This window comes from Argopecten irradians, chromosome 12 (assembly GCF_041381155.1).
Source record: "Argopecten irradians isolate NY chromosome 12, Ai_NY, whole genome shotgun sequence".
Taxonomy (NCBI): domain Eukaryota; kingdom Metazoa; phylum Mollusca; class Bivalvia; order Pectinida; family Pectinidae; genus Argopecten; species Argopecten irradians.
The window spans coordinates 40,049,477-40,062,585 of NC_091145.1; the positions used below are offsets into that span (position 1 = coordinate 40,049,477).

The window sequence follows — 13,109 nt, forward strand, 5'->3', positions numbered from 1 at the left end:
TGGGGGAATTCTAGTTCATTTTTATAGAATATTAGTGGACAGGCCTAGCAATATTCGATTAAATACCCGTAATTGAAAAGGCATTTATTGTCAGTTTTATTATTTATAATTACAAACAAGATTATATGCAATTACTTTTAGATTCGCGGTTTGTAAGTTAGTCTGCCGTAGGTTAGTAAGGCTAACAGTTGCAGCGTACTTACTAGGCCTACTGTAGTAAAAGTACCGATATTGAGACACACTTTCGGTGAGAATAATTAATACCTTATTGTAACATTGAAAATAAGTCTGAAGTAATTAAGTGGGAAATTATAATGTGACTGAAACATGAATGTGACTGAAACATGTGATAAACGAAGAACCTCTGACAGTTAGTATAGACTGCTGTACAATACACAACGTACGCTGCAATACACAGTATAAAATTATCTCCCGTAGTTCCAGAAACTGTCGATAGGATTACCAAGGTATAGTGTTCCGGTGATGATTGAAAACCAAAGTGATCCCATAATGGCAGGCGTGTATTACACACGCCTCCATAAAAACAAAAACAAAAACTTTACATGCAAAACATTTTTTATCAACTCACATCAAACTACAATCGTTTCACAAGCAAACTTAAATTGGAGCTTGAGATTAAGTTAAATCCCTAAATAGATATTCTTCGAAACCACATAACTTATCAAATCAATTCATTAAGAATCAAAAGTAATGTATCTGCCACTACATATATTGGACCTTTATGATGTCAATATATATTTATAATATTGGAAATTACACTACATGTCTTATCCATTATCGACTGTTCTCTGACTTTAAGCTTGAAATCAATTTCAATGATGAGATGAAATAAACCAGTTACTATTAACTGACCTTTGTAACATCTGCGGCGTGGAAGTAAACAGGTATGTTCAGGCTAGCCATGAGTTTAGTCCATGTGTATGTCACCAGACATAACTTCCATATATCGCTAAAAATCTCATGGGAATCGAACCCTCCGCAAATGTATGCTCCTGAAAACATTCAAAGATATGTTGATATAAAACAATTGTCCAGAAGGAGATATTACAGAAATAAATCAAAAAGAATGTCTCTTCTTTTGCAATTTTTTTAGCATCTTCCAATCTCACGGCAAAATGAATGGATTTTACGAAGCTCACAGATGTGTCTGAAAATTTGCAGAAGAGACATTCAAATTGATAAGTTTCTACAAATTTCATTTATTTTAACTTTATTCTAAACATACTATACAGTGACATAAATATGTATATAATGGTCCACATGGAGGATCTTACATGTATGGCTAGGCAAATATGAAATTTGTTAAATATCAGTTCAATAACTTGTAAGGCTCGTGCCATATATCAAATTATTTAAATAGTTTAATAATTTCTAAATTACAAAGCCATGAGTGTAAGATTCTAACATAACTAGTGGGCCTATTTATGAAAATATACACAAAACTTTCAAGTCCGTTTCTGTATAAGAGAGCCAAAATCAGACTTGGATTTGACACTTCCGTCTACTGAGACAATCGTACGATGTCATATTTTGACTACGACATCATTATTACCAGTGATGTCACAGTACACATGTGTCTTATGATATGACATGACTGTATGACATTGCCGAATAGGCCATTAATATTTATTTTCTTCACATCTCTACTTACCTTGCTCATAATAAACACAACTATGGCATTTCCTTGGTCTTGGGTAACCTTCAAATACGAAAACAATCTCAAATCAGAAATAAAGAAAGCAAAAAGTTAATGTTCTACTTTAAGAAACGGTGGCCATGATCTTTGGCCATCATCAATCCCAGGCTATTTTGATAGGAATGTGTGTATTTAAAAATTGATATCTTAGATTATCATAAGGAAACATTATTGAAGATGAAACTGCTATAGTGATGTGTGTTGAACTAAATTTAATTCCGAGTACAAAGGTAAACAGACTGTTTTTTGATGGTTTTAACTTTAAATCCTTAATGTCTAAATAGTATACATGCATATATATATATATATATATATATATACATAGACTGGCTACCAGACCCTACCTTTCAGGAATTCTAATACTAGATAGATTATCTCCCCTTAGTTTGATACTTAAAATCGCACATGCTATAGAGACAAAAATCATCAGGCCATTTTATTGGTTTAAGATATTTTGAAATTCAAGAGTCTGGTTGCTAGTCTATTTTTGCAATTCAAAACTGTCTTATCGATAGACTTTTTCATTTTTAGAATCTCTGAATATTTTTTTTTTCCTTCTAAAATTCAATGAATTGATTTACTGATTGATGAGCAAAATTAGAACTTGCACTTTGAGAGCTCCCTTCCTTTTTAATTACATCTAAACTTACCACTTTTTGGATCTGGTTTTGTCTTGATTTCATCCCACATACATCGCTCAAAATGGAATGCTGGTACTTTTTCAAACCCGAATGAGTTGACGGCAGTTCCCCCACCAAACAAATACAGTCTGATTCCATCACTGGCTACTTCATGTCTATACCTGGTAAACACAACAATTATATCTACACACACCTTCATTTGTATTGTTAGTGTATATTCTATGTAATTTAAACCAAAGGACAGACAGTCATTGACTACATGTAACTTTATAAGTTTATTTTTATTTTCATTATTCCTGATGATTTTGGCCGTACCTATACTTAAGTAACACCAGTACAGGACTTTTATACTACAAACATACACACCTTCCAGATTTACTGGTTAAGTGATGTATTTGATTACACCCGATATAAATCATTTTAGTATTTTTTCTTCAAGAATTTTACTATTGGTGGGAATAAAACATATCAGATAATATTTATGAGAAATGAAATTATAATTGTTTGCTGTTGTAGGTGATATATAAAAACATTGTGAACTTAAGTAGAATTTAGTTACTTAACCACAGGGTGATAAATTACATAACAATGTGATACCTGTCAGAGCTGAATTAGGTGGCTAGTACTGTAAGTAGATTACAAAACCTTTTTGTTAAATGGCACAGATTATTTTATAATTAACCTGAGGGTGGGATTATCAAATGTTACAAACCTGCTTTCAGGCATATATTTATTGTCAATGCTTTCAATTCGGGTCCATGTGGCTGTCCGTAGGTCTAGTCTGTGGATATCCATGTTGTAAACAAACCCCGATGTTCCTCCAACAATATACAGGTGATGGCCAACTACATTCATAGACTACAACAACACAATATTAGATATATCTCAGGTATCCCATGTACAGGGTAGAGCTTAATCAACTACATGTAGCTAATAAAGTTGTACTCTATATACAGGGTAGAGTTTAATCAACTACATGTAGCTAATAAAGTTGTACTCTATATACAGGGTAGAGTTTAATCAACTACATGTAGCTAATAAAGTTGTACTCTATATACAGGGTAGAGCTTAATCAACTACATGTAGCTAATAAAGTTGTACTCTATATACAGGGTAGAGTTTAATCAACTACATGTAGCTAATAAAGTTGTACCCTATATACAGGGTAGAGTTTAATCAACTACATGTAGCTAATAAAGTTGTACTCTATATGCAGGGTAGAGCTAATCAACTACATGTAGCTAATACCCCCCCTCCCCCCGGCTCCTTAACTTTGTTGCGGTGGTTATAATGAGTGATATCTATTGCTTACTATTAGAGATGAATGTAACCACACTGGCCACTTTAATTTAGGTACTGCCTCTTGCACCCCTAGGGCCAGGAGTTTGAGCCAACAATCATAAAATTTAGTGTTTTTCTCTAAGCCTATAAGATATATAATTAAAAGAAAAGTGAAGTTTACAACATTCACAACCAGGTCATGGTCACTGTAAATCTATAAAAACAAGAGGCCCAGAGGGCCTGTATCGCTCACCTGGTTTGTAATGCCAAGGAATGTTCTGAATACAAGTTCATTGTTTCCTTTCTGAAGGAATTTGAATATTTACCTCTAATTCCCCTATTAGGCCCCACTCTTTCTGCTCCAGGGGGTCAGTGCCAAAATTTATACAAGTTCTTTTCCCATTCCCTAAGGATGTTTGTGGCCAAATTTGGTTACAATCCATGCAGAACTCTATGACAAGCAGCGATTTAAACGAAATGTTGACGGACGGACGGACGACGGATGCTGCGCCATGACATAAGCTCACCGGCCCTTCGGGCCAGGTGAGCTAAAAAACCAACCATGTCCCCAATAGCAAATGTCACAACTAGGACACTAGTCTAAATATACAGAAAGGTTTGTGAAGTTGTAGCTGTTGTACTATTCGGATGTTAAAGCCTGGGAAAGTAACTCGGACGGACGGACAGACAGATGGAGTCCAATTTATATAGCGCTCTAGCCTACAAATGTGATTCACTGAGGATGGATTTGTAATAATTGTGTAGATAATGTGTCAGCCTTCTCACTTCCTTTATTACACACCTGTCCAACAGACATAGCCAACAGGTAAAACTCAGGTGTAATTACAGGTGTACTAATCTTATACAGGTACAAACATGTGTCCCCTTCAGGCACATGACCTGTCCCAAGTATTCATCCGACTGTCATTCATCTTTTGGAGTTAATCTCTCATGTTTTTCTTTTAATTCTAGTTTAGTATATTTCTTGTGAATATGTCTTTTTAACAATTTAAGCATGTGAAAAAGCCTTGTTATGATAACTAACAAGTGAATATTTTAGAGGAATTTCATATAAAGAAGAAGATTTTTATATAAATTTTTGTGCATACTGAGCCATTTGCTTGTATTAAGTGATGTTTGAATATCAACGAAAATCATTAAGATAAATGTTTCAGAAAACTCGCTCAAAGGTCAAAGTAAAGGTCACATTGAACATGACCTAGCTATAGTTTTGTACAAGACAAATATCTCATCTACATGAACTCATACCAATAGTGAAGTTCTAATGCCTTAAAGTATATAGGAGACAGAGTCTGGACAGAATAATGTACATGTGTGGAAAGACAAAAGGATAGACAGACCGATGGATACAAAAAAAACCTATACAGTCCCTTTCAGTTCCTAAAGGATGGACAGACCGATGGATACAACAAAAACCTATACAGTCCCTTTCAGTTCCTAAAGGATGGACAGACCGATGAATACAACAAAAACCTATACAGTCCCTTTCAGTTCCTAAAGGATGGACAGACTGATGAATACAACAAAAACCTACAGTCCCTTTCAGTTCCTAAGGATGGACAGACCGATGAATACAACAAAAACCTACAGTCCCTTTCAGTTCCTAAGGATGGACAGACCGATGAATACAACAAAAACCTACAGTCCCTTTCAGTTCCTAAAGGGGGACTTTTACCAAGGACTGTTTACAAACAATCAGAAATGATTGACAATCAGCATCAACAGAAAATTTGATAAAGACACAGGGTTATGCAGGACGAAAATTTCACAAACTTACATGGCCATATTTTTTCTGTGGATGTTCCCCGGTACAGTTGAGTTGACGCCACTTCATTGTATCAAGGTTACAGATGTGAAGCTGGTTACTGCTACTCTCACCGAACGGTACACCCGTCCCTCCAAAACACAACAAGTTCCTACCGCATCGCACAGCTAAAAAAAAAAAAAAATTATAATAATAATTGTTTCTCTCTCACCAAATGGTACATCCGTCCCTCTGAAACACAACAAGTTCCTACCACACTGCACAGCTAACAACAACAAAATTCTAAATTATAATGTTTTCTCTCTCACCAAATGATACACCCGTCCCTCTGAAGCACAACAAGTTCCTAACACATTGCACAGCTAACAAGAGGCCAAAAGGTGTTAGCGGGCATCTGACATCCTTGGAAATAGTCATAAAGGAAATTAATTAGATTACGTGTCATAATAGCCATCTTTGATTTGGGATCAACCGGAGATGTAACAACACTTTGTCGAGACCATGTAAGAATCATTTCAGGCAAGTTTCAGCCAAATCACATCGGCAGAACTTGAGAAGAAGTTCAAAATGTTTTGTCAAGGTTGCCACTGTGGTTGCCATCTTGGATTTCAGATTGCCCAAAAAATAACAACACTTTGTTGGGACCATGTCAGAATTATTTCATGCAAGTTTCAGCCAAATCGCACAAGTTGATCTTGAGAAGAGTTCAAAATGTGTTTTCAAGATTGTGGCTGTGGTGGCCATCTTGGATTTGGGATCAATCCGAAAAATAACGACACTTGCTTGGTCGGGACCATGTCAGGATCATTTCAGGCAAGTTTCAGCCAAATCATACTGGTGAGATGATGACTATATAGGACATCCTAACCCTTGGGGCAGATGACCTAAAAACAAAAAACCTAAAACTGTTTCTCTCTAACCTACCTGTTCACCCGTCTGAAACACACAAGTCCAATGATTTATACCACTGGGATCAGAAAGATTGTGATGAAGAAACACAATTGTTGAGACATTTAGATACATGTAGCATGGAAATATATTTCACGCTTAGTTTTTCTTAAAAGTTTCTTTGTGTTGTAAAATAACAGTTTTATACTATTCAGTTTATAGTTTTAGTTTATATATATGCAGTATGTATAGGGTATGTATACATACATAGGACAGTTAGAGACCAGGTGGCCACATGCACGTGCCCATCTGGGGTAGTTACCAGTATACGTAGGGAGCTAGGGCACTGCATTCTGTTCTCCATATAAGGAGTTGTTTACGACTATGGCTGTGTATTGGTGTCTAGTTTGATTGACAGGTTGCGTAAGGTGTTCGTAATTATAGTATCAGAATGCTAAACAAGTTAGTGGTCACTCCAGCCAGCCAATTAGAGTGAGGTGGGGAGAGGGGATGGAAGTAGGTAAAAACCCTAACCCTAGTAAGATTCAGCCAATGAACATGAGTGACTAAAGAAATATAGGTCGGAAGAGCGGGGTTTTAGCCAATTAGAGAACAGTATCGACGGTACATATGGGGGTATAAGTGACCCAACGACAGAGTACATGAAAACTTTGGGACTTACTCCAAGTATCTCAGGATACTTTGATCTCTTAATACTTTGAATTATTCTACCACACTTAGTGTTCTTGTGACTATGGGATTTGTACTTGGGATGTACTGTCCAGATATTTCCTACATGTATCAGTGATGTGAAATACCTGGATTACTCTACAAAACAGTGTACTTACCCGTGTGAGATGCCAGTTCTATAGGCATGTTGCCCTCGGTCTGTAATAATGTCCATTTCTTCAGAGAAATGTTGAACTGCCATAGCTAGAATACAAAAAGGAAAACTTTAACATACTCATAGCTATGATATTGTGTCAAGATACTTTCTCTTGCTGCGCATGATCTTTTTTGATCTTTTGCCCCAAATCATTTGGTCATACATTTACAAGGTAATTAATGCAGGCCCATTTCTCGCCTGATTCTTCAGTAGAATTCAGGACTCGCCTGGCTATGTATTCACTTGTACTTGGTCTATACAGGATTTCATCTGATTCTTCAGGAATCTCGCCTGTCAACCATCAAAATTTCATGTACCAGATCATAATTTTCTCTCACCATATCTCACTTGAAGGTTTTTCATGCAGCAGCCTAGACAGCCCTGAAGGCAAAATATGTTTTTTTGTTTTTAATTAGTTTTAGTTTTGAATTACTAATGATATTTCTATATTATCCTTGTGTTTATACTAAAATGGGCCATCTTATTTTGTATGACATGTTTCTTTGATCTCTTTAAGTTAATACACTGTTGCATTTTACATTCTCTTGTTTGTTGTGTTTTATAAAGTTGTGATTCATTCACCAGATTTGAAGTGTTTTACTACATCTAAGTTGTACCAATGTTAATACCTGTCGGACTGACAGCTTTTATGACAATGACAGATGTTCTGAAATCCAAGATGGATGCCCAATACTGTATTCAACCCAATATTGCCAATTAGGACCCCCCCATCCCTATAAGCATCCCTCCCCCCATTTTGAAACCTCAATTTCACTTATTTCAAATTAAATGCTGATTGAAAATATGAAAACTGTGTATGTTTCTTTATTCAATTTCTTTGACAAACTGGTGATTTATGGCTTACTTTGTGTAACACCTAGTAATTTTATGAAAGGTTAGAGAGAATTTGGTTCTACTCACTGGTAGATACTGTTACATACTGTTACATACTGGTACATACTGTTACAGTACAGTACATACTGCCCCCTTATTTCTTAATTTTTAAGTGCCCTTGGTGCATTATGACAGCTAAAGAGACACTGATAAATAAAACATGCAGCCGATTTCAGTTGAACGCCTAAAATTGTTACTCCTTTTTATTCCTTCGAAGTACTATAAGAATAAAAGTTGTCCAAATACCTCTTTAAACAGCGGGTAGTAGGTATCCTCTGTATTTTCTACATCCCAGAATCGAGGATTGTAGCCGCCCAACACGTACATGTTCTTCTCATCAACAGCAACGCGATGACCACTTCTGGGATAGAGGAAGTCATAATCTGTAAAAACAAAACAAGAGGCCCATGGGCCTTAACGGTCACCTAACATTAGATAGAAATTAGTTATGCCATTTACTAGTCAACTGATGTCTTTTGTTCCTTTTGACACAAAAAAATTACGAAAAAGGAAACAATTCTATGTGAATGCAAAAATATTTAGAGAGCATATGGTAATCAAGAATATCAAAATACAATTAAGTTATTAATTTATCTTGTCATTTTTATTTTGTAGTTTCATTAATCTTGATGAATATTTACTCAAGTTATCGTGTTCACAAGGTGCAATAATAATAAATATTAGTACTAAGGGCAATAACTCTGTAATTTAGAGTCAATTCAAGTTGATTTTTGAACTCACAATGACAGACAAAAGACTATTGCAGAAAATCTGAAGAATTGTTAATCTGAAGGTCCTAAAGATTTAAGGACTATTAATCTGAAGGTCCAAAAATCTGAAAGTATGATAGTCCTTTTAGGCCCTAAAAGTATATCGGCCTGTTAGTCCTAATTTAAGGCCTAAAGAATTTGTAGTACAAATCACTATAACAATATTATACATGGATAGTAATAGTCCTTGAGAGTAGTTTTATTTCATTATACATGAAAATTTGTACAAACAGACCGTTTATTATTTTATGTTTTAGGATCTGTAAACGTTTGGGTTTCATTAGTTTATGTCCTATCAACAGCCAGGGTCATGTAAGGACGTGCCAGGTTTGTTGGTGGAGGAAAGCCGGAGTGGATAAACACCTTTATAAGTACAATGTAACCCTGATGCAACAATGTTTACATTATGTATAAGCCACCTTCCTGTAAAAGCTCTTGGTCATAGATACTAATCATGTCTGGAATATAAAGATGATCCAAAATATTCTGACAATCAAATTATGTAAACAGACATCTCATTTATTATGAAAATGATTTGATATGGTCTATTATAATCATCGCTAAAATAAATATAATTATCTCTTTAAAAATAAAAAAGAACCTATCTGTAATATTAAAATTGGAAGAGAACTTTGGAAACTAATATAACTGAACAACAAATAATCATCATTTACTTTTCTCTGATTAAAGTTACACTATACCATACACATAGCTATCAACAAAAAGTCAAGTTAGATTCAACCCTGATATTGTTAGTATTTGTAGATATAGTTGAAATTAAGTTCTATCAAAGAATATTCATAATAATTTCTTAAAGCGTTTGTGACACAAAAACCTTTTTATAAATTTTCTAATAGTTTGACCCATCAATGTTGGCTGACACACGTTTCACAGCACTCCGCAAAGCTATTTATCTACTTTAAGGGCAGTAAGGGTAAATTGCTGCGACTGAGAAAACTTTAATGAGCTAGCTATTTAGCTGGTCATGTGGTACCAACGCGTCATCTGTTTCACCATGATCTGCTGTCTGCTGTAGATACTGTATATTTATAGAGAAAAACTACAGAGTATTAGCATTAAATATGGATGTGGATGCCTTCATGGGTATTCATCAGATAATTTCTTTTTAATAAGTGAATAATATAATCTGTAATATATCTTACATAATTATACTTTTAAATTAAAATCATCCATTGAGAATAATTAATTTCTCCTTTTATTATATTATAAATGCATTAACCCAAATGCATTTGTATGATTGATATCAGTGACTTACGTCTTATAATTACTACATTAATTTTACATACCTACATATTACAAACATACATGTATCTCAATAACATATCTTCTATAAATCAACATCAATGACAACAATTTGTAATATACTTTAATTTATTACTATGTCAATAAACTATTGAAGAATTCAGTAAACAAGGATTATATTCTTACAACAGAGGAATGTATAATAATGACAATGGTTACTACTGTGAGACAAAGCTAATTACATGGTTCAATTACCAAAAGTCAATTTTTCCATTTTATTTTGTGATATATATTTAGTTATATTTTTTAATTTCCAACAGGTGCTCGTGTGGTTTCTGTGATCCTAAGGTTACGGAATTGGAATCTATGGTCTGCTGTCGTGAGACAAATGATGTCAGTTCTATAGTTTTCAATAAAAAACATCTCTGTAAATTGTTTATATTGTTATTAATTTAACCTATTGATATGCTTATTATTAAAGATGCTCCACCGCCAACAGAGCTTAAATGATATTCCTCATTTGAACAATAGTTGGTGTTTAGTAGTGTATATTTATGTCTAATGAACACGAAAAATAATATAAAATAATTTATTTTGCCTTTGGTGCATGTGCAAGCAGTACTTCATTCCATATAGGATATAGTGCCATGGAATTTTTTCGGGATGCAATTAATTATTTTTTCATATTTTTAATTTGAAGTAAAATTAGAAGCTCAAACTTTTCAATGGTAGTAATGGTGTTAAGTAAGTAATTTTGTAACTGAAGAAAAATACTAAATCCTCTGCTGCTGTTTTTGATATTGAAAAAATACCATTTGTCAGCGATGGAGCATCTTTAAAGAATGTTACTTTTGTTGTAATATTTATATAAATTATATCAATCCTCTTCTCGATATAATGTATTCATATGACTATACAGCCAGATACTATTACTGATATTATGCAATTTTTTATTTAATAATGTGCACTGTAGCATTTGTATGAGTAATCAAGTAACAGGCAATGGTGATGATAATTGTCCTTAAGTTGTTACAAGCAAACACACATTTGAAAAAGGAACATTTCATGTATAATGTTTACTAACAAACAGGGCTGAGAAATTATAATAAAAATGTACAATAAATACCATTATCAGGTCATAGCTCATAGGTCACCTTTTCAAACATGCATTAAATTGACCCTGAAGTAATTTAATTGCCTCCATATAAAACCCCATTCACACAAATGATGATTTTCTGTCAGCTCCAACTAGACACTTCAGTAATGCAACCATGCATTTGAATGCTCTTCTTCTTTGAAAAGCGAAAGAACTTGTTTTAAGAAAAAAATTATTTTATTTTAACTTATTTTATTTCTGTGATTTTTATATCAGCCATAAGCATCACATTGCACTACACTGAATTTATAATGACAGTCTGTAATTATTTCATGTGACACACAGGATAAGATGACTGTAAGTTTGGGTGTTTAGCTCTAATGGTGTCTGTCTCATCAGCAGCGGTGAGCCAGTCGGTGAACCAGTGACGCGTGCTGGCTAACAGCCTCGTTATCGGCTTATCGCAATAAATTTTTGCATATTGGTCAGCTGCCCAGATGGCCCTATGTCTAGCCTGGTATCTTGGTGTGTGTATTTGCCATCCCCATGGAGTGGGCTATTTCGGTGAACTTAAAGATGGCCCAATCTATAGGCGACTTATCATTTTTTGTGTCAAAAACTCTTTAATAACTTTGGTAAAGCAGTTGTTAAAAGTTGATACTTGTAAACATGCCTTTTTTTTCAAACTGGTCGACATAGACGTTACAATTATTGTCAAACGGAAGTCGAAAAGTTCATGAACTGTTCTCAGAAGAGTTCAGACCGACGTTACATAGTTACGATGGTCACATGACTTTCTTGGCAACAACATTACAATGTCGGATAACTTCGGCTAGTTTGACTTTATTGGACCCACCTAGCGATGTTCAATATTATTTTTGATTTATCAAAAGTTTCTGAATGATTATCGCTCATCTTGACTTCAATTTAGTCCTGTCTCTGTGTAATTTACAACAGGATTCTTTTTTCAAAATTCTTCTTATCATGAAAAAAATTAGACAGATACAGATATTGGGACTTTTGAGTTGATTAAGCCATCTGACCTGATCAGTGTTGCAAACCTATTTTCCTCAAGCTCTTCTTTCTTATTTTTGAGGGGAAAAAACTAAAAACTGGTTACCCATTTACTTTGGTTTTGGTGAACATTATTATTATCGTATTTCAATCCTAAAACATAAAATCTTTTATCTGGCCTTTATAGCGTAGTTTTTTTTTCAGTATGGCATTTTAAAATTAACTAAATTCTCTGATTCAAATCATAATTAGAATTATTTTTGTTAAAAAGTTTGTAAACATGAATCATAATCTGCAACAATCATACACGTGAACACTTGTGTCATTATAACTTTACAAAGATGGTTCATCCTGGCCATAACATCGGGTACCACAAGTTTAACTATATTAGTAGCTAGGAATATTGTGATTTGATAAATATGATCTAAATATATTTGCTTATCCCATTGGTTCAATAGGCCTACCAATTCAACGATTCTAATTAAGCATGTGATTAATGATGGGCAACTTTCCCGACGAGCTTTATTAAATGAGGGTACTAGCGCACGGATGTCAATAAATGGGCTGACGCTTGGCTATTTATGGTAATGTTGACATCTCGGATCAGCTGGGTCGTGTTCGATCCCTTAGGCAAGGGCAAATTCCAACACAAAATACACTGATAAATGTTGCACAGAAAATGCATCTGAAGAAGAAAATGAATCATTAACATGCATTCTCACCAACATTGTCTTCGACTAAATTTTCTGTCGATTCGTCATCATATTGCGTTGGTCCAAATCTTTCGAAAGCCAACAAGTTTCCTGCCATTATTTTGGTTTCATTCCAAGCGTCTGCACTGACAGCAACAGTTAAACACATTGGGGATCCAGA

General features: G+C 34.5%; 1 protein-coding gene across 1 annotated transcript in view; it reads right to left on the reverse strand.

The window, feature by feature from the left end:
- LOC138305160 (kelch domain-containing protein 10-like) overlaps window positions 1-13,076 on the reverse strand; it is a 28,112-nt gene extending 15,036 nt beyond the window's left edge. The window contains exons 1-8 of the mRNA XM_069245578.1: window positions 12,959-13,076; window positions 8,340-8,476; window positions 7,162-7,246; window positions 5,438-5,592; window positions 3,071-3,216; window positions 2,368-2,519; window positions 1,673-1,720; window positions 874-1,013 (exon numbers count right to left, since the gene is read on the reverse strand). Coding sequence (XP_069101679.1) covers window positions 874-1,013; window positions 1,673-1,720; window positions 2,368-2,519; window positions 3,071-3,216; window positions 5,438-5,592; window positions 7,162-7,246; window positions 8,340-8,476; window positions 12,959-13,046 — 951 coding nt within the window. The 5' untranslated portion in view covers window positions 13,047-13,076. The remainder of the gene's footprint in view (window positions 1-873; window positions 1,014-1,672; window positions 1,721-2,367; window positions 2,520-3,070; window positions 3,217-5,437; window positions 5,593-7,161; window positions 7,247-8,339; window positions 8,477-12,958) is intronic.
- Window positions 13,077-13,109: the final 33 nt, after the last annotated feature.